The 22,407-nt window shown below is 31.7% G+C and overlaps 2 protein-coding genes across 5 annotated transcripts in view; both read left to right on the forward strand.

The window, feature by feature from the left end:
* LOC107450969 (fatty-acid amide hydrolase 2) overlaps positions 1-14,419 on the forward strand; it is a 33,620-nt gene extending 19,201 nt beyond the window's left edge. Inside the window, exons 7-9 of the mRNA XM_043055395.2 lie at positions 5,006-5,101; positions 11,066-12,266; positions 12,621-14,419. Coding sequence (XP_042911329.1) covers positions 5,006-5,101; positions 11,066-11,680 — 711 coding nt within the window. The 3' untranslated portion in view covers positions 11,681-12,266; positions 12,621-14,419. The remainder of the gene's footprint in view (positions 1-5,005; positions 5,102-11,065; positions 12,267-12,620) is intronic.
* Positions 14,420-15,732: 1,313 nt separating this feature from the next.
* The window catches only part of LOC107450964 (fatty-acid amide hydrolase 2-A-like), a 120,850-nt gene continuing 114,175 nt past the window's right edge, over positions 15,733-22,407 (forward strand). For 2 of the 4 annotated variants that reach the window (XM_071185455.1, XM_043055391.2), the window contains exons 1-2: positions 15,842-15,916; positions 20,270-20,452. In XM_071185455.1, the coding sequence (XP_071041556.1) occupies positions 15,884-15,916; positions 20,270-20,452 (216 nt within the window). In that variant the 5' untranslated portion in view covers positions 15,842-15,883. Of the gene's footprint in view, positions 15,917-20,269; positions 20,453-22,407 lie in introns of all 4 variants that reach the window. The other 2 variants (XM_043055392.2, XM_071185456.1) reach the window with 2 other exon arrangements.

The following is a 22,407-nucleotide window of genomic DNA, read 5'->3' on the forward strand; positions in this document are numbered from 1 at the left end:
CACAAGACTGAAATTATCTGAAATATTTGTTGGACAAAGATATTGCTTGAGCTGTGGTAGATGATATGTGAAAATGACACAAATTATGTTCAAGGTTTCCACTATTCCTAGTGATGCATATACGTTACACCGTAGGTCAATGGATTGGCGGACTCGCTCAAATACACCTGGATTTTATTGGATATCCGCAACAGCACAGACGATTCTTGCAACCAGATCCATTTACGAATACTCAGGTGTTGTGAACAGAGTGCAGCCCAAAGAAAGAATTCCATGCTGCCTAAATCAAGAGACTGAGGTGGCTAGTAAATCATCCCACCATGCTCAATCTATCTTGTGAACAATACTACCTAGTGGCGAACGAAGACGTTTCCTACCTTGGATTGCTTTGTCCAAATAATCCTGGAACACTCTACATATTCTTGATTACGACAGGATATATATATATATATATAGGGGAGAGTGGGGTCAATTGTAACAGGGTACGATTGTAACAGAGCAAAAATTTCGAGTGTCGGGTTCTNAAGCAATGATGAAAGTTTTTACTGAAGAAAACCCAATAAGACGCAAATTTGGACAAAAGGTATTTATGTTTTTATTATTAAAACAACGTAATTATATTCAGTGTACGATTTATCGAAACTAAGAAAGCAGAAGGAATAAACATTTGTAAATGTCTTTGTTAAAGTAAAATTTCTTATTTCATATTTGCATAGTTTTATTTTCTTTAAAAAAATCAGAAGTAGGTAGAAAATCATAATTAAATGCAAAGATACAAATTTCATTTTAGGTTGATGCACGTATATATTGAAAAGAAGCAAGTACAAATAAAATTGGTCATCGGTAACTTTTAAATTAAATTTTTTCTAGAGAGCGTGTTTTTTGCTCATTATCTGAATAAATTCAATTTCCAGCCAGTTTGGTTAAAGTATTCATACCGTCAGACTACCATAAAAAGTTGTTTTTATTTTATTTTATTGTTGTCGTTTCTTATGACACTTGGACAAGCCAAACGCGCCAAAAATTGGTCTTTGCGAACAGAACCTCTCGGATAGAAGGCAGCAGCACTAATTCGTGAGGCCATTTCCACACTTTTGACATAATTCGAAGGAGACGGAAGTTTTCTCCAGGTCTCTGTACCATACCTGCCAACTTTCACTCATTCCGAGAATGGATTTTCAGAGTGGTTGTAAAACTATAAACGAAAAACAATCTGACTCAAAAATATATTCATATTTTGATCCCGTTGAAATTCGCTTGCGCAAGGATTATTATGCTTTGATATATTTATTGTAATTATTTACATGTAGTGGTGGTCAAACTCATTTATAATTATCATTATCATTCAAAAACGTAATTGGAATAACCCGAGTATTGCTACCACTTTAAATATGAAAATAAAATCTTCCGGAAAATCCGGAAGAGTTGGTAGGTATGCTGTACCTATGGTACTGTTGAACGACCAGCCACAGAGCATCCGATTCCACAGATTTTACGAGCACGTACAACGTAAGTACTTCGTGGATCTTAATGAAGTAAGATCGAAAACCGGCTCCTCCGAATTAGAGTCCGATACTTTTACCACTATAACAGAAGGGTCTGATAGAATCTTTACACAAAGGACAGTAAAACTGCTATTTGACTGTAAAATATTGGTAATGGGATAATATTTAGGTCATGCGATAATATATATTTCATTTAGTATGAAAAAAGTTAAGAAATTGTAATTAAATTTGATCTCATATTGCATATAAATTGCGTTTACAACTATCGGATGATTAAAAATCAAACACTAATGGTTAAAACATTTTTCATTTAATGTACCATCTTCTTCTTTGTTAGCACAACAGCCTCTTGCAGGCCTTGTCGGCCTCAACAGCTGACAAACGCCAGTGCCTCCTATCCATGGCAACTTCCTTCCAATTTCTAATCTTGAAGGTTTTCAGGTCATGTTCGATGTCGTTGAGTCATCTAGTAGGAGGCCTACCTCTGGGGCGGGACCCCTCGTGGTTTTTAAGGGTGACAATTCTCATGGAGCAATTTTCAGGGCTGCTCCATTGATGGTCCATCAGGCTTTTCAAGGCTTCTCCATTAATACACCATCATTTTATTGAAATATTTTAAAAATATCTTAAGTTTATCAGAAGCTAAATTAATAAATTCTATTAAAAAGTTTAATAAATAAAATTATTAATTAGTTATATTAGCAGATTGATTAGTTCTATAGCAATATTAGCAGATTTCTTGATCTACTTCATAGCAACAATTTATATTAATCATTCTACATCCGAACGTTTTATCTAAATTTCTTTTTAGAAATTTTTTTTAAAATTTAGTTTGAAAATATGTAAAAATAAAAACATATGTTTTTATTTACATAATTAATTTTCCTAGAACTATATCTCGCAAATTATTTGTTCAATGAAAAATTATAAGATTTTTATATTGTTTAGCATAAATGTTATAAAATTCGAACGATTAATATATACAAATACTGGTACCCGATACCTGCCAGAAAAAGATAAATTTTTTACGGGTAAGTTTTATGACCCGGTGCATCTCTAATGTAGGCGTAATGATTTAATTGGGCAACTTGAGTCTCTAGCAGGCCCTTTCTTTTTCATCATACTCACAGAGATGCATGCCTGAAAGCCCTTATACATACCCTCCAACTGCTACGGAATTTCCGTAGTTTCAGAAATCTTCTTTTCAGAGGGTAGCAAAATTAATGTCTTACTATTTAAAAAAAATCAATTTTAGCGTTACTTGTCCACTATTACTTATAAAAGTGCAGGCCATATGGCTAGATTCTTAAGTTCTGATAAAAGTTTTATGAGAGATCCATTTGCTTTAAAAATTTCTACTTTGGTTCGCTACCACTAGAAAGAATTAATTTCAAAATCCTCATAAGTTGGAGGGTATATAACGAGACTGAAAAGAGAAAAAACTGGTACGTAAGACATTTCATTCCAGCATTTTTTTCCAAAAAAATAAAATATCTGTATCTATCAAGATTTCTTTTATAATTTTAGCATATATAAAAAACTGCTTCTTTTCCAAGATAAAGTAGATATTGTTGAATAGTTTAAAAAAAGAATTAGTAAACTCCTTCCAAAATCTAGCTATAACCGAAAAGGTTTTACTACCAGCCTTTCCTCTTTTCCGTCTCGCTTTCACCCCTGCAGAGATGTCAATTGTCGAAAAATTTAAAGTGGTTATGTAAACATTTAATTTCTATCTTTATTTTAAAAAAGCAAACTGTGTGTGGTTAACTTATTAACAGTTGAAATAAATATAGGATCTTTCAACGGCTAGAAAAGTGAATATAGCCACTTTAAAACTACCCAAACATAAGTAAAAATTTAAACACCTACAATTATGGATTTTAGAATTCTTGTCAAAAGTATCCAAGTGAGGATTAACTAATTATCAAAATAAGTAAAAATTTCCAAAACTAAGCATCAACTAGTTTAACATGTTCACGCCGGGAAAAGTGAAAATACTGGTACGGTAAAAGAGAAAATACTGGCAGAAGAACTATTTCAATATTAGATAATATTCGGGAGGACTTAATCTGTTCTTAACAATGACAATTTACTGTAAGGAAATTTATAACCGTGAAGAAGCAATTCAATATAAAAATTGCATCCGTTAAAAACAATTGGTAGTTATGGATTTTTATTTTTCCCGAAAAAAAATTAATAATGAAATTTATTGTTACCAGTTGTTACTCCGGTGGGCTGCCAAGATAAGAGACCCACCGGTGGGTCACCCCAGCGTGAACGTGTTAAGTAACTGAGTTTGAGTAACCAAATTATTATGAGGATTACAAACGTTGCCTAATAAATTTTAAAAACAAGAAAATTTGAAAACTACGAAGTTTATCAGTTTCGAGTCAAAGAAAGTGTAAAATTCAACAACTTGCCAACACTTTTGTAAAGTTTTTCAAAAAAAATTTTTTCTCCAGGAAAACTGAGTTAAATTGAAGCTATAAAGGATGTCCCAGGATTATTGGGACAAACTTTAAGGAAAAGATATGGGATTACAAGGATTAAGGATTGCATAGCATCACATGGTTGAAAATGTCAAGGAAAAGTATGACAGGTAAAAGATACAAGGAGACACAAGACTGAGATTATCTGAAATATTTATTGGACAAAGATATTACATGAGCTGCGGTAGATGATAGGTGCAAATGTCACAAACTATGTTCAAGGTTTCCATTATTTCTAGTGATCCATACGTTACACCGTCGTGTAATTGATTGGCAGACTCGCTCAAATTCTCCTGGATTTTATTGGATATCCGCAAGAGCAACGATTCGTGCTACCAGATCCATTAACGAATCCGCAGGTGTTGCGAACAGTGCAGCCCCAAAAAAGAATCGCATGCTGCTTAAATCAGGAGACTGAAGTGGCTAGGAAATCGTCTCACCATGCTCAATCTATCTTGTAAACAATACCACCTAGTGGCGAACGAAGACCTTTCCAACCATGGATTGCTGTGAAAATCTGAATCCTTGTGATGTCCCCTGGTTCCTCTAAAAGTTTGTCCAAATAATCCTGGAACACTCTATATATTCCTGATTAAGACAGGATATATACGAGCACGTACAACGTAAGTNCAAGTCAGCACTGAAGAAGCAGTATTTGCATTACTTATTAGTTTTCTGTCTCCAATTTCGTACTTCCCAACTGAATATTAACTCCCATGTATGAATCTTCCTTAAATGCTTTGAATATTCCTCCACTAGTAAAGATTGGAGGCAATTTTTCATAGAGATTTGCACTTGCTATCTTTGTTTTTCACAAAAGAAATAAAAAATTATTTATATATATATATATATATATGCAGGATTACGACAGACTTTTGAATGATGAGATTAAATTTCTGACCTGACTGCCCAAATAATAATTATGCTTCATTTTTTTAAAATTTTGTTTTCCATGATTTGTCATTGTTTCACAATTAGGATTACGTTTATTAATTTACTCTTTGTTTTCAGGTAGACTTCCGAAATTTGAAGATTTATTACTCAACGAGTATAAAGGACTTTGGAATGCTTCCTGTAGATAAAGAAATAGTTTCATCAATGCTTAAAGTTAGTAAATAATAATTAATCAACCGAATTTAAAGGGTTTATTCCCTCTTTTTCCCGTTTCATCTAAGAAACTCAAGAATTTTCGAAGACTTAGAAATAATACAAAATTTTTTTTATTGAACTGTTTGAATTAATTTAACTTTTATTTATGCACGACTGTTGCTTAGCAAATGAAAATACTGGTTCAAGTCAAAATTTCATTTCTTAATTTCTCTTATCAGTAAGAGGAAATTAGCTGAGATCACTGCTGTATCACAGAATATTGCAAGCATTTAAAAACACATCCCTAGACTATGAAACCACACCCTAGAAACTCATAGACTATGTAAAATATGTAATCAGGAAATAATTAATTGGTAATGTTCTATTTCTCGTTAACTCTTACTGTTAATCCTCTTATTCCCTATCTCAAGTTCAAATTTTCCCGGTTATTAACCTAGGACGTATGGTTTGTTATTATAATATTGACATAGCGACATTCATCCCCCAACCCAGCATTTCTTACAGGACCCGATAAAGAGAAACTGATTCCTTTAGCAGAATACCAATTAAGGAATCCGAACAATTTCCTTAAAACTGAAATTTCAAGTACTTTAATTTGAATAAAGGTTTCACAAGTTACACCAATGTGCAAAGTTTGTATCATGATCAATGCTGCATAAGATTTGTCTAATAAGTTACCAACTATTGAGAATCATCGTTACTAAGCATGATGTGTGTATTACGAACAATGCAACGTCTGCCCATGCTATAACTGTAAGCTATAAGCGAAGTTAACTGTTACATATAAATTGCAATTTGTTTTCTCTCTCAATATCCATAAAGAGAAAAAACCCTCCTGCAAACTTAGGAGAGTTCCAGAAAGAAAATATTAGAAAATCGTTTTAACGGACATTTTCGTTTGTTGACATCTTGAAAATTCTGGAAGCGTACGTTCGTACGTAGTTCATTTACGTCGCACTAGAGCTGCACAATGGGCTAATGGCGACGGTCAGGGAAACATCCCTGAGGATGAATCCGAAGACATGCCATCACAATTTTGATCCTCTGCAGAGGGGATGGCTCCCCCGCTTCGGTAACACGACAACCCGCTAAAACCGAAGATATCAAAATGAAAGAATTAGCTTATAGCTTACAAAGAGAAATATACTTAAGAGATTAAAATAGAAGTTAACAAAGTAAACATATTTAATTGAGTAATGAGTAAAATAAAAGAGGTAGAGGGGAGAACTATTATCCTTAGTAATAGTAAGAGTTACAACAGCTACTAAAAATAATAATTTCAACACTACATTGTAAAAGTTATATGCTACAAGTTGAATGTGATATAGACAAATGTTTAAAATAGACTGCACCTGCTTATAACTTTGATATCTTCTTCAGCACGAACTCAAACTTAGATGGATGATAAGAGCCTCTTAGTTAGTCAACTATTAAAAATGGGTAGAAAAGTAAAGTAAAATTAATACAAGATTTTACTGATCATATTCAAAGAAATTCTTTTGTAACTAAATTCAGTAGCTCTGCTCATGCAAATAAGTTAAAACAATTTCATTCTTAATCATAAAATTATTTCTTTTAGAGGTGAAAAAAACTTAAAGAAATTATAAACTTATTTATAAATTATTTAGCTTGAAAAAGAATGAAGGAATAAAATGTTAGGTTATTTATTAATGATTCTTACAGTGAAATAAAAATGTAAAATCACTATTTACTATGTCTAGCTTTTGGAGGAAATATAAGATAATAAGCTATATATGTCTATGAGGATATATTGGCATAAATTCAAAGGACAACATTGATGTTTAAAGGCATTTATTATAAAAAAACTATTAGTTTGTGGAAAGAGGTCGAGGAAGACAGTATTAGTAGAATATTTATCCTGATGGTGATGATTAATATGTTGAAGATAAATTGATAGGTAGAAGAAAAATTGGTAGTTGGTGTGAAACGGTGCTTGAAGAAATATGAACGTAGGAAATATTATCATTCGTTAGTCCAATTATTCTATTGTCTTCAAAGTGGCGAAGATAAGCAATTATTTATTAAAAATCATAAATGGTTTTTAAAAAGAATCAAATAGAGGTCTTTGTGACCCGACAGATTTAACGTGCATCAGTCCCCATTTACTACACAGAGAGTCTTCGGCCAGCGGGGATCGAGCACACGACATCTTGGACATGCCCCAGTGCCCTACCAACCAGGCTATCCCGGCGTCGCAGAGGGTTTAACTGATGGGGCTATGAAGTCTAAAAATATTAAAAAATAATTGGTTAGTAAAAGCATGAATAAAAGTAAAAATATTAAAAAAATAACGGGATAGCAAAAGCATGAATAAAATAAACTAAACACATAAAGAGATAAAGAAAGAAAAATAAAAGCAAGCGATAATTTACAAGCGACATGGGGAAGGACGATTCCATAATGTTAAAAACTTAGAGTTTCGTCTGAAGAATAAAAATAGGGAAAGAGGGTAATTACACTGAGAATATTGGGGATTTTTTTGTTTGCTTCCTTGGCGTATTGGCTAAATTTCAAAGGTTTACCTTCACCGTTCGCATTTGTTTTTATGTTTATTTTTTGCGACGTTTGCTGTCATTTTCGAACTCGCATAAAATATGTTATATGTTGAATTTTTTCGTTATGTCTTTGTTTTTATTATTGTTATCTGTTTTGCTTCTGTTTTAAAATTTTTTTTAATTTAAAGTTAGTTAGATCTTAATATATGTATGTGACCGGCAAATTATGAAACGCCGGCATTGCATAGAATGTTGGATGTTTTTAGGCAAAGTATGAAATGTGAGAATTATACCTTTCTTTTTTGATGGCCCTAGTTAATTTTTTTTTCTTCAGAAAATCCTGCCAAAATTTGACTTCTAATGTTGGTGCTAAAATAAGGCGATATTTTGCTCACCAGCATCGTTTTCCCGATATCGAGCTCATTTTCCCCCTTCTAAATTTTCTAAGTCCGTTTGTATTATGGAATCGTCCTGTCCCTAGTCGCTTGTGATAATTTTTGCGACCAAATGAGACATTTTTAGAACAACTGAGTTGTTGGTTTTTAAGAGTTAGTTTTGTTTTGGAATTTGAGTTTTCTTATAACCCNATACTAGGTCTAGTTGACTAGACTTTTGGTAAATGTCTGAAATATATACAAGGTCTAGTTAAGTGCCACTGCCCGGTATAAATTTGCCCTACACTGGTGTTTTTTTAAGGTCAAGTGCCACTGCCCCGTTTATACACGGAATTCTTTTCACGATCTCCCCCCCCCCTCACGCTCCTCCAACATGTACGGAATTGCTGCAACAGCGACAGATAATTGTCAACAGTACTGAGGTACGTACCTCTCTGCATCAAAAACGTTCTTTGAAGATTAAAAAAAAATCAAATCTGACTGTCTTCTCTGTAAAGCCTAATAATCAATTCTTTCTTTTTTGATGGCCCTAGTTAAATTTTTTTTTCAGAAAATCCTGCCAAAATTTGACTTCTAATGTTGGCGCTAAAATAAGGCGATATTTTGCTCACCAGCAACGTTTTCCCGATATCGAGCTCATTTTCCCCCTTCTAAATTTTCTAAGTCCGTTTGTATTATGGAATCGTCCTGTCCCTAGTCGCTTGTGATAATTTTTACGACCAAATGAGACATTTTTAGAACAACTGACAAGGGAAACTAGGGAAGTGTGACTCGCCAATTTTGAAATAAACTAGTGGGATGTATACCTTATGAGGAATAATTTTAGGGGGCAACATTCGTTTCGGCCCATAGAAGGTCCCGTGAGAACCGTGAGAAATAAAAATTAATTCCATATATAGAAAAATCGGTATTTTATTACTTCAATGCAGACTATTAGATATTGTAATTGTCTCATACTCCAATTAATTTGTAATTAATTGGATAATTAATTAATTTGCTAAGTAATAAATTAATTAACATCCGTTTCGACCCATAGAAGGTCCTGTGAGAGATAAAAAATAATTCAATATATAGAAAAATCAGTATTTTATTACTTCAATGCATACTATTAGTTATTGTAATTGTCTCATAATCCGATTAATTTGTAATTAATTTGATGATTAATTAATTTACTAATTAATAAATCATTCAGAGAATTAATTAATTGTTAATTAATTATTAATCAATTGTTAATTAATTATTAATTAATTGATTTGCAATCACATACTCCAATTAATTTGGAATTTTTTTTTTTTAAATTAACCTAACAGGTTTTTCTGATAAACTACAGATATATAAAATTTTCGAAATCAATTTTGACAATAAATATGCATTATATAGTCCGTGAAAGTACCACAAAATTAATTGGAGTATGAGACAATTACAATAACTAATAGTCTGCATTGAAGTAATAAAATACCGATTTTTCTATGCATTGAATTATTTTTTATCTCTCGCAGGACCTTCTATGGGCCGAAACGAATGTTGCCCCCTAAAATTATTCCTCATAAGGCATACATCCCACTAGTTTATTTCAAAATTGGCGAGTCACACTTCCCTAGTTTCCCTTGTGAGTTGTTGGTTTTTAAGAGATTAGTTTTGTTTTGGAATTTGAGTTTTCTTATAATCCGTTACGGGTTTTTCTAGTTTGTTTTACAAGATTTTAACTATCCCGTTACGAGTATTTCATATTTGTTACTGTTAGTGTTGTTTGTGAATAAAAGTTTCTTTTTTACAAAAAACTGAATTGTTATTTATATAGCTTGATACGTTACAGGGCAAGTCCCACAGGAAACCTCCGTTCACTAAGAAATCAAAAATGCCAGAGTCATGTATACGTTAGAACAGTTTTCTCCAAGAAAAGTTAAGGAATCTGTAAATTATTACTGGATTTAATTTATTGCCAAGGTTCTTTTTCTTAGCCTTACACATTTAAATGTGTTGGTGGAGAAGAAAGTGTGAGAAATAATAACGATTTTAATAAAATCAAAACATTTAGCAACCATGTAACGGTTTTCGAATTCTATGTTAATGTGTAAAGCAGATGTAGAGGGAGTCTCAAAAATTTGATTTTATTCTGCACTCAATTCAAATTGATGGTACAAAAAGATTATTGATTACATTGATTATTTTTATTTATTGACAAAAGATTGAGATAATCATTCAGTTTTGGAATGCTAGGAAATATGTTAAGCGCATTTCAGCACGACAGCATCCTACAAGCAAATTAAATAAAAGTTTCATTTGAATTGATTAGAATATTATGACTAATTTTTTGTTTTATAATTTTAGGGTCACATTCCCATAAGTGATCTGCAAGATCTAGTCTTAAACTAAAGTTTCATAAGCAGCAAGAATTTTTTTTTGTATTGTTTTCCTAAATGACAGCATTGACGTTTTCATTTTCTTATGATGAAAAAATTTAAATAATTGAGGCTTATCCCTCAAACAGTCAGAATTTTATGAAATTCTGTTTTAGTGCTTCTTGTTTTTCTATAATAAATGGATACATAAGAAAAAAAACTACCATTTTTGTTGCTTAAAAAGTGTATTTTTGCGTACTAGATTGGGTCGACACGATGGGGCAGAACGGGAGGTGATTGAACGGCTCTCAACCCGAGAATTGCATAAGGTTTTGGAACAAAATGAATTATGAAAATTGATGCGTTCATCATGGAATTGTTAAATTCAATTTCTGAACATCTCAATCATAAATAAATAAAATTATTAAGAGGAGATGCAAATAAAATTATTCAACAATAATAGATTTCCTTATATTTTTTACTTAAAAAAAGGCAAAATGTTTAATGTTTTTTCACCCCATATTGCACTGTACTGTAAATTATAAAGAGATCCTTTAAATTAAGTGGAGCACACAAATTATCATTTTTATGACTTTTATAGTTTTATTTAATTATCTCTTATCGAGTTTTATTTAATTATTTCTTACAACTTAATTCTATAGTTTTTTTTTAAAAGGTAGTTAATTATTATCTATTTTCACTTTTCAGGCTATTTCTCATTTCACTAAAAAATACGACGTAGCTGCAAAGAAAGTGGAAATTCCTCTAATAGAAAGAACTATTGAAACTGGAATTAGTCGTGCTATAGCACCACTTTCAAACATAGTCAATTTCATAACATTAGGTAAAGTTGATCATATAAACTTACCTCTAGAGCATTTAAAGTTGCTATTTGGAAAATCGACATTTTCTTTTCCTCCGTTACTTTGGATAATGGGGAACAAGTTGCTTTCCAGATTTATTATCGGAAACAATCCCACTTCACAAAAAAAGTATGAAATTATTCTTGGGAAATTGAGAAAGGAATTGGACGAGCTTCTTGACGACGAAAATGCCATTTTCATCTATCCAACTCATCCTGTTCCAGCTCCTTACCATTATGAAATGTCAACAAGTCTTCCTTTGAGTTGGGCCTATACTGGAACTTTCGATTTTACTGGTCATCCAGCAACTCAGTGTCCTCTTGGAATAAACAAAGAAGGCTTACCATATGGTATGCAAATCATAGGTGGAATGAATAATGATCCACTTACCATAGCTTGTGCTGCAGAACTGGAAAAAGTTTTTGGGGGATGGATTCCTCCCAAGCCAAATAACTTTTAATGGTAATTTGCGGAGTTAAAATTAACTTGAACCACTTCTTTCAAATAAATATTGAACATCTTAAGAATTTTAAAAAGAAAATTTTTAATTTTAATAATTTTCCTTTTTCTAAGTTGGAAGTCTCACCATTTCAGTGCATTTTAAAATGTTCTGTATAATTGAATCTAGGCAACTCTTTTTTGGCAAAATTGTATAGTTTAAAACTAAAGCCAGCTTTTGTATTTAAGGCTCGTGAACTGTGTGTTTTTTAAAATTTTCCTTTGAGATAGAGTTTTGCATAATACTAATAAAAAAATAAAAAGACAAGAAATTATTTTCGTCAAACTAATATTTCTTTTTATTAAAGTAAATGTAATTTTTAAACACTAATATTCTTTTTAAACAGCCTGTACATGTACCGGCGTCACTCCGCGTATTTATAATAGTATTAGAACTGATATAAACTTTATGTATACATAGGTTTAGGCTCAAAATATTTTTATTTATTTCAAAGACAGTTCTGTATTTGCAAAATTATGCTAATAACCCAAATTACCGGTCCGCAATAAATGATTGAAGTATTTTGCCGGTCATTTGAGTAAATCGGGTAGATAAACCATCACCTCCTACATCAAAAAGCCTCCACACGGTCTTTTATAAGTAGTCCGCGCAGACTGCTTAAAAAGTGAACCACTTGTGCGCATGAACCCAAAACCTTTTATAGAAGTAATTGAGAGAAATTTATCATATATATTTGAGAATTGAATATGTAGTGGTTGATAAGTGAATAAGGCAAACCAATAATATTCATAAATAAAACAAATTTTTAGTCATATATTTGCTACCACTTTCTTATTTTAACAATATTCAGTATGAAATGACTCGTTCGGAAAGTGGATATCCTTCTTAGTGGTCTGATCGGACTACCTATAAAAAGCCGTGTGGTGGCTTTCAGTTATAGGAGGCGTTGGATAAACTCTGCTCTATTAGGTTGATATTATTTTTTGCTCATAAAATAAATTACGAGATCTCTTGTATCTAAACAATTGAGCTAATCGATTATTTGAGCTTCTTTTTTTGAAAAAAGAACTCAAACTTTAACACCTAGATATATTGTTACTTTCATGATTTACATCTAAGTCATATTAATTAATAAAAATTGTTATTTACAATTTTATGATTTTTCTTATTGAAGTCCAGATCTAGTCATTTATAGGAAAATACACTATCCAACAATGATAAAAAAAGACACTTGAAGTTTTTGACTATTTTTTCAATTTCTAAAAAAATACCAAAGAATTATTTAATCAATTTAGAGATATTTTTGTCATGTGATTTTTTATATTTATCAAATCCGTCTTAGTAAGTATCTTTTGATATATTAGAGAAACTTTCGAGATGTTTAGGTCATGGTATTTCTCATACTTAAAGAGGTCTGAGAGAGAGACAGGAAGTAAATTATGAACGAAAAAAGAGTGTTTTGAAAATCCTATGTAGCAATAAGCTTGTAACCTGAATCAATTACTTTGGTTATTATTTGCAATAAAGGCATATCTAGCTTAAATATCCATAAACATATAGACATTTTCATTAAAAAAATATTTTTTTGCCTTACGAACTTACCGAATTTCTAACAACTCCATGACAACTAGTGATCTTACTATAACTTTAGTATACGAGTTAGTTAATAGTAATCTTACTATAACTTTAAAAGAGTTTCATGTTTTTTAAAAGAAAACTCTGAATGAAGAGAAACTCTTCGCAAAAATTTTATTTTGTATTATAAAACAAAATTTAATAACAAATGATACTACCCTATAATAATTGATCAGACAGCAATATGTGATGGAATAAGGAATACTGCATGCGTAATTTCTAATAACTCTTGTTTTACGGTACAAAACGAAACGCTTGTGGAAAACTCTTTCAGAGCTGCCTTTCAAAATTCAAGATATTCAATTTGGACTTTTATCATAAATTACCAAATAATATTCACAAAAATAAAACACACTTAAATAATTTATGATTCACAACATGTTTTCAACTGACTGCTTTCAATTGTTTTCCGCGCATGCGCAGTAGAAATAGGCGAACTTAAATTTTCTTGAGCTAATTTTAACTGATTTCTTTCAAAGTTCAAAATGATATTCTTGCGTTATTAAATAAAAATTGCTCTATACTTAATATATTTGAAAATAGTTAGAAAACGTAAGGTAAAAGTTTAGTTTCTTTTATATAAAAATGTCTATATTGCTATGAAAATTTAAACTGAGCATGTAACATCCAAAATAAGCAATGCAAGTTACTAGCTAATTGTTAGATTTTCTAGCAGAAAATATTCAAAACAATAGCTCTGTAATTTACTGCCAGTCCCTCAACCCTCTTTAAGCCTTAAACTTTTTTTGATAAATATGAGAAATCACATGTTCCAAACACCTCCAAATTTAAAATGAGAAATCACATGTTCCAAACACCTCCAAATTTAAAAATAAGAAGAAATTCCAAGAGATTGAGAAATTGAAGAGATTGGTAAATTTCTAAGAAGATCAAAAACAGAAGAATTTTTTCCAATATTGTAGGGTATTGTATATGCCTTTAGTTTTTCGAATTTTACTTTGGCCTCTTGTTACGCGACCACTTCTCTTGCGCACTAACTATAAGAGAAAAATGTATTTCTGATACTAAGGAAGAATTTATTTCGAAGTGAATATTTTTTTGTATTTGTATTACATGATCAAAAAATAAAAATTATCTTTACTATGTGTTTGTGTTTCACTAAAATTAAGATTTTCATATTGAAATAGACACAACCGGGAAAGTTTTAAAAACTGGGGACTATTGTTTTCAGAGTCTGTTTGAAACTTTTAAGGGTTTAATTTCACTAGTATATAGTTTTATAAATATATTTCAGTTTTACAAACATATTTTATTAAGTTCCTAAACATATTCATTTTTATTAAAAATAATTTGTTTCTTAAAATTTTCTGTACCACTAATTAAATTTTTGCCGGTTAAAAAATAAGCGGTTATGAACACTCTGATAACATAATTAGGAGATTACAGGGCCTCTTTTTATGAGTACAGAGATGCAAGCTGCACCAAAAAAAAAAAAAAAAATAATAATTACTGATAAAATTGCTCCCAGTAATTGGTGACAATTTTATGATGAAATAACGTGAAAAACCAAATAAAGCGCAATTTTTATGTATTAAAGGTTTGTATTTGTAAAGCCAAATATTTTTAAAAAAATTAAAAAAGGAATTTTTTTTTAAAAAATTAGCTTTGTTGCTTAAATTTCTAAAGCTTCTAACGTCTTATTACTTCTCGATAATAAAGAATTTCAACCTGATATTCAAAAAAAAAAAAATTTCCACATAGAAAAAAAATTAAGAAAAAAGCATTTTCTATGAAAAAATAAATCTATTTTCCTAAGATTTACATTATTCTATGAGCATCAAAAATCAGTGTTCGTGGGTGGAAGCTAATGTGATAAATTAAAGAAAACTTCAATAAAACCAAAACATTTCTTTTAAAATTTTAATTCCAATGAAGCATAACAAATAATGGAAGTTTTTATTCGATTTTATACCAGAAATTAAACTGAACGGTAAGCCCTGGTGGTCCTGTTCGAGCCATGAAATACCACAAGAAAAATTGAAAGTGACTTCAGAAAAACTATATAATTCGAATCTGCTTGACCAATTACTTAACCATCAACTAACAAATTGTCCGAACGAGAGTCCCCTACACCCACGCTTAAACAAATATACGTTATAGTTTCTTATTACTAGCACGATCATTCTAATTTGAAGAACAAGAGTATTATCTTTAATTGATTATCCTTCCTCGTGTCAGAATAAATAGTTACGATCAAAAAATAGAGATACTCCGTTATATTAAAAACATTTTTTGAATAGTAAAGAAATGTAAGTTATTTTTACTTTAGTATATTACATTTTAAATAGTTTTTCCTCAAATACATATTAAAAATTCTAAGTATCAGATGAAAAACAACGTTATTGTAATTAACTCGAGGAGACTCTTTTAATGAGTTGGGCGTAATTATCTTTGTTGTACTGAGTATTCAACTGCCATGGGATCAGAATGCTAGTTTTTAATTGGTTACTCATGTTTCCGATAAATTTTTGAGGCATAACATCCTTTGATCATGATTTATTTGTCGGATATCATCTAAAGTGAAAGTTTAGAGGTAATTATGGTACCATGTTTAAAAAACTTATTCATTTAGACACATTTGTATGTCCTATTAATGAATTTATTTCGATTGATATANTATATATATATAAGAATATATAAATATAAAAAAGAAATATGCAAAATATAAATTTTAGTAGATATCTGTTATTTTTCATGATTATATTTAGTAATTGTTGAAAAATATTGAATTGTACGATATAAAATATTTTACATAGTCTTAAAGATTGTATTTTTACACGCCATAATACAAGATCTGATCGAAATCTGTTTGATAGCTCCTGAGAAATCGAGTTTTAAAAAATGCGGCTTTTTGGGGAGGGTCGGGTTGTCAAAAATCCGAATCCGTTGATAAAAAGGTTATGTTTAGTCAGAGAAAGTATTTTTTTGTGTCTGATTTCATTACTAGTTAATTCGCATATTTATGGTTGCCCTGTCATATCATCCTGATTGAGTGCTAGAATGTGAAGATCGATCATTAGATCAAAAGTTATTCAGAGTTGTAAGTTTTTCTTTCCTTTTTTTAGCGTTTCGTATTTCTCCAAATGTGATTTTTAAATTATCTGATTATAGTCATATATTTCTTAGTTTAACAAAGAAATTTCGTCCTCATACTGGGTTAAGTTGATATCTAGGTAGAATGAGAAAAAAAGTACATTGCTTCAACCCATATCAATTTTAGAGGAATATAATTGCATAACTGCCAACTCTTCGGTTTTTTGCGGAAGATTTTATTTCCATATTTAAAGTGGTAGCGAAATTCATGTTATTCCGCTAATCCTTTTGAAATATAATAATAATTATAAATGAGTTTGACCACCACTACATATAAATAATTACAACAAATATATAAAAGCATATTAGTCCTTACGATAGCAAATTTCAACCTGATTAAAATATAAATAAATTTTTGAGGAAGATAGTTTTTAGGTAATTGTTTTACTACCACTTGGAAAATCTATTCTCGCAAAGAGTGAATGTTGGCAGGTATATAATTGTTATCGTCAAAATCATTTAAATTATTTCATGTAAATTTAGCAACAGGAATTAGTTACAGGGGGAGAGTAGATAACAGGGATGTCAACTGCTCCGCTTTCTAGAATAGTTTTAATATAGTGGTAGCAAATTATATAGTGAAATTCGTTAGAAACGGAAAGATACCCTTACTTTTTAATAGAGTAAGCAATTGATTGATGCTTCAACGTTGCATTTTATATGATACTTATAATTTTTGATATTTAGTGGTGAGAAAATTACTTAAAAGGAAAAACACTAAACTAAAAGTAACTTGAATTTCGCTACCACTAGAAAATACTATTTTACAAAGCGGAGCAAGTTGGCATCTCTGAGATAATGTCAACCTGCTTAGAATCGAGTTCACAAGTCTTATATACAAGTAAATTGGAATTACATTTTTGTAGTGGTAGATACAGTACAGTACTCCCCCGCCAGAATTATATCTGTGATAGAATTCGATGAACGGGTACCACTTGTTGATTCATTGCTGTTTTGTGAGAAGCCGAGAGAGCTGCATTATGATCACCGTACTTTTGAGTGCTGTATTAAGTTCACGGTCGTGGCCGCTCCTGTGTTGCCTTAAGCAGTCGAGTAAATACGTTGTGTGTGATCGAGACTGAGTGGCAACAAGGCGAGGAGGTCGATAATGTCGCAGTCACAAGACAACTGTCAAAATCGTAGTGGGCGTTTCTACCAAGGTAGGCGTGTTCACACCAGGTCCTAAGGTCACCAATGTGGGGCGAGTTGTGTTCGACAATGTCAAACTTTATTTATGAAAAGATACCCTTCCATAAAATCGAGTTAACTAGTCTCATATACTGTAAATTGGAATAACATTTTTATAGTGGTAGATACACTATACTTACCACTATGAAAATTTATTTTCACGCATGACTATAATTAAAAACTGATAACGCACTCTAATTGACAGAAGCTAAGGCTGAAGTTAAAGACTTCTGAAAGTGCACCAAAATTGTAAACATAATGTGCCTGTGCTCAATTCCTAAATTTTTTACATTTTTTTTTTCACATTTAATTTGCATATTAAGCAAATCTATAAAACCTGTTGAGGTTCATTCTAATTCGTTATATAAAATGATTACCATTTAAAACTATTAATTTCCTTTAAGATAAGAATTTTTTTTAACATACGACTTCTTTAAAATTCAATTTTTCAAAGACTGTGTTCAACCGATTTCGTGCGGATTTTGTGCTTTGCAATGCAAAATTACAAACTTAAAAATAATGTAAAAACTGGTATACCATACAATTTAAAATATTTTTCACAATTATTTTATAATATAATATAGAATAATAAATATTTACTAAATTTGAATTTTTGCCAAGAATTATTGTTGGATAAACAAATTCTAAAAGTGTGCTAAAACTTTTGAATTCGCTTTAAAAGTTCTCGAGTTATGTCGAAGTACGCAAAAAGTAAAATTAACATTAAAGGGTGTTATAAATAGCTTTAAAGGTGTTGTAGGTTAATCATTGTGCTACCTAAAACAATTAACTTTTCAAATAGAGGAAAAATTTTAAGAGGAAAAGAACTTAACGAAAAGATAATTAAATGTTGTAATTGAGGAACATGTTCACGCAATCATTGATGGTTTTACTTCATAACTTCTTCCATCTTGCTTGTTATTACATTGCATTCGAAACACTTTGCATAGCATTGTTATTACATAAAAAAAGCGAAACAAACAGCTCTCAATTTCAATGATGTATGACGCTTAAAAGATATTGCGTTAAAGAATTTTGAGTACAAAGTTGCAATTTAAGTTGAAATCGAAACTTTGATAGCTTAATGCTAGAGTCATTACATTGTTCCAATAACTCAAATTAAGATAGTTCTAGAATTAAGAAAGTTGTTATCTTGTTTTAGAGTTAGATCTCCACATGCAAGATCTGCAAGAGTTATCTTTTTGTAATTTAAGCAAGTTTTATTTAAATTTTGTGCGATATACAAGGGTTGCTATTTATATTTCAGGCCTTGACAACAGTAAGTGTTGCTAGGCGACCGAAGACGATTTTAATCGAAAGTTTGATATTTTTAAACATAAATTCAGCAGACGATTTACCATTATAGCTTCATTTGTGTTGTTGACAGTAAATTGAAAAGTTCTTCTCTTTCAAAAAATGGAATTGAATCGTGAACATTTTCGTGCCATTATTTTTCATAACTTTCGACGTGGATTGTCAAGACAAGAGTGCTTCGATGAACTTAATTCTTTATTCAGCGATAAAGCGCCATCCTACAGCACTGTAAAAAATTGGTATAACGAATTTAATCGTGGTCGATGTTCGATCCAGGACGAATCCCGTGCAGGTCGTCCAAAATCCGTTGTTGTGCCAGAAAAGATCGATGCTGTGCGTGAACTGATAAAGCAAGATCGTCATGTGACATACCGTGAGATAGAGGCGTCTTTGGACATTAGTATGACTAGCATCAATAAAATATTGCATGAACATTTGAGCGTAAAAAAAATTTGTTCGCGTTGGATCCCGCATAATCTGACAAACGCTCAAAAAAAGGCTCGTGTCGATTGGTGCAAGGAAATGTTGGAAAAATACGTTCAAGGTACATCAAAGGCTGTGTATAACATCTACACAGGTGACGAATCATGGATCTATGCATATGAGCCGGAAACAAAACAGCAATCAACTGTATGGGTCTTCCAAGACGAGGCAAAACCAACAAAAGTTGTTCGAGGAAGAAGCACATCGAAACAAATGATTGCCTGTTTCTTCGGCATTAACGGTCATGTGGCAACAGTGGCGTTAGAGCAACGCAGGACGGTCAATTCTGAATGGTACACGACCATTTGTTTGCCAGAAGTCATCGGAGAAATTCGAAAAAAGCAGAAGAACAGGCGAATCATTCTTCATCATGACAATGCGAGCTCTCACACATCGACTCAAACAAAGGCATTTCTGACGGAGCGAAAGATCGAACTGATGGGTCATCCGCCGTACAGCCCTGATTTGGCACCCAATGACTTCTTCTTATTCCCACACATCAAAAATAAATTACGTGGACAACGATTTTCGACCCCCGAAGAAGCGGTTGATGCATTCAAAACGCATGTTTTGGAGTTACCTCAATCGGACTGGAAAAAGTGCTTTGAAAATTGGTTCAAACGCATGCAAAAGTGTATTGATCATCATGGAGAATATTTTGAAAAACAATAAAACCAACTTCGATCCTACATATTTGCTTTTTCATTATTAGGCCAGAAATATAAATAGCAACCCTCGTACAGTTGAAAATTTGATATTAAAATGTTTACAATATTATCATGATTCACTTATAAACACTCATACCAATGATTTAACTGACTATGTATTTCATCATATAATTTATTATGCCACTAGGTGACTGATATGAGTGAAATTACATGGTGGCTAAAGAGGACCCTCCTCTATATAATCGCCTATACATTTCGAATTGTTTTGACTATTGTATTCTGGGGAGAGCAAAAATCAGTACCACCAGCAAGGAACCAGTTGCTCCTTAAATCTGCAAAACAATTAGCTAAAGAAATTAGGGAAGGAAAGGTAAGTTAAAACCTTCCCGAACAAATAATAAAACTGAATCGAACGGGGTGCGATTTTCTAATCCAGCTGCTTTTAACTACCCGTTTTTCTGTTTGATATTCTCTGTTAAGTAAAAAAAAAACTTGTTATTTGGCTTGTTTTTAAGTTTTGGCAACACATTTTAAAAGCATAACACATTATTTATTATCAATTACAGTCAAGAGGAAAATCTCCAAAAAAGAGAGCGAGACTTTAAAGGCCGTTGAATTATAAATTAGCCTTCGGAACCATTGAACCATGTTAATTCAGTGGCGCCATCTATGTCCAATAATTCGACTTCTGCCTCACCCATACGTCACACTCGTTTATAGGGCGGGTTTATTCATACATCCATTCATTCGTTCGCAGTTCGTAATTTTGATCTGAACCAGAAAACGATCAGTCTCCGATTCAGTACCACCAGAGATATTGATTTTATATAGGAATATGGAAGACTTTGTGACCCGACAGATTTGACGTGCACTAGTCCGCATTCATTACTCGGGGAGTCTTCGACTTCATTGCTAATTCAAAAATTTAAAAAAAAATGAGTCCTGTCAAACGTAGAGCAAGCCATGAAGTTTTAATTGCTTAAAAAAATTCAAATTATGAAAATGCAAACAAATTATTGGAAGAGAACTTCTCCATTGCTTAATCCTAAGTTATCTTCTCTGTAAAATTTATTTTCATTTTGATAATTTAAAAATATATTTTCAGTATTTAAAACTTCACGGCTTACTTTAGATCTGTCTGAAATCATTTTTTTTATATATATTTCAAATTTTAAATCGGTTAAGGAGGTGAAGGAAAATTTGCGATGAAAAGTTTATCCCGTGTGGTATGGTATCCTCTTAAATGACACATTAATGTTCAAATTCTATTAATAATAAAAATATGGCAAGAAATTGATTTCCTAGTAAATAAAAGTACATGTTGACAATTGCTTTCACTTAAATTCCTAAATTAATTTTTGAAGATAGTTTTTGATTTTTTTTTAAAAAAAAAAGCATCGTTACTTTTGCATGTCTCAACATTTGGAAATATTTAATTATATTTTCAGTATTATAAGTTGATTTACGTTTTTACTGAAAATAAGCATGCATGAATTAAATTAATAAACATGCATGAATACTGAGTGGTCTTACTTCTCCACAATGATGAGCGTGGTAAGAAGAAGGTGGCAATACATTTCAGCTTATGATACGATACGCTAATGTCCTTTGTTTTTTGTCTTAAATGTTATTTTCAAAGAAGTAGTAAGAGTCGCGATGGCTCAGGGGATAGAGCGTTCGCCTTCCAATGAGGTGAACCGAGTTCGAATCTCAACGATGGCTGGTCGATACGAATTCCGCATCCGGCTCACACCAACCGCAGTGCTGACGCAAAATATCCTCAGTAGGTTGACGGATCATGGGTAAAAGTCCATTTACCGCCAGGTTAACCATGGGAAGTTTTTTTGGTTTTCCTCTCCATGTAACACAAATGTGGGTTAAGTTCATCAAAAAGTCCTCCACGAAGGCAAATTTCTTCCAATACTTGATACAGGAGTTCCTTTTTCGCATGGATTGGGCTTAAAATTGCAAGGTTATGGAGTTGAACATCAGAATCGTAAACTCAAAATTGGATAGACTGTTCAATGGCGGTTATAAAATATAAAATCGGTAACCTGATACTAAATTTTTACTAGAAAGCGTGTTTCTGACTCATTAGATCAATAAATTCAATTTTCAACCAGACTGGCTTAAAGTTCCCGTACTTCCAATTATCCGAACCATAGAGTTTTTCAAGAAAGTAAATTATCCCCTTGTTTGTTGTTTGATATAGAAGTTACTTTATCTTTTAGGATTCAAATTTACTATGACGACTATAAATTACGGCTATAGAATCATCTATTCCGTCATCAAATGAATTTTCACAGAATGTGTCTGAGCTGCATT

The sequence above is a fragment of the Parasteatoda tepidariorum genome, chromosome 9 (assembly GCF_043381705.1).
Source record: "Parasteatoda tepidariorum isolate YZ-2023 chromosome 9, CAS_Ptep_4.0, whole genome shotgun sequence".
Lineage (NCBI taxonomy): Eukaryota > Metazoa > Arthropoda > Arachnida > Araneae > Theridiidae > Parasteatoda > Parasteatoda tepidariorum.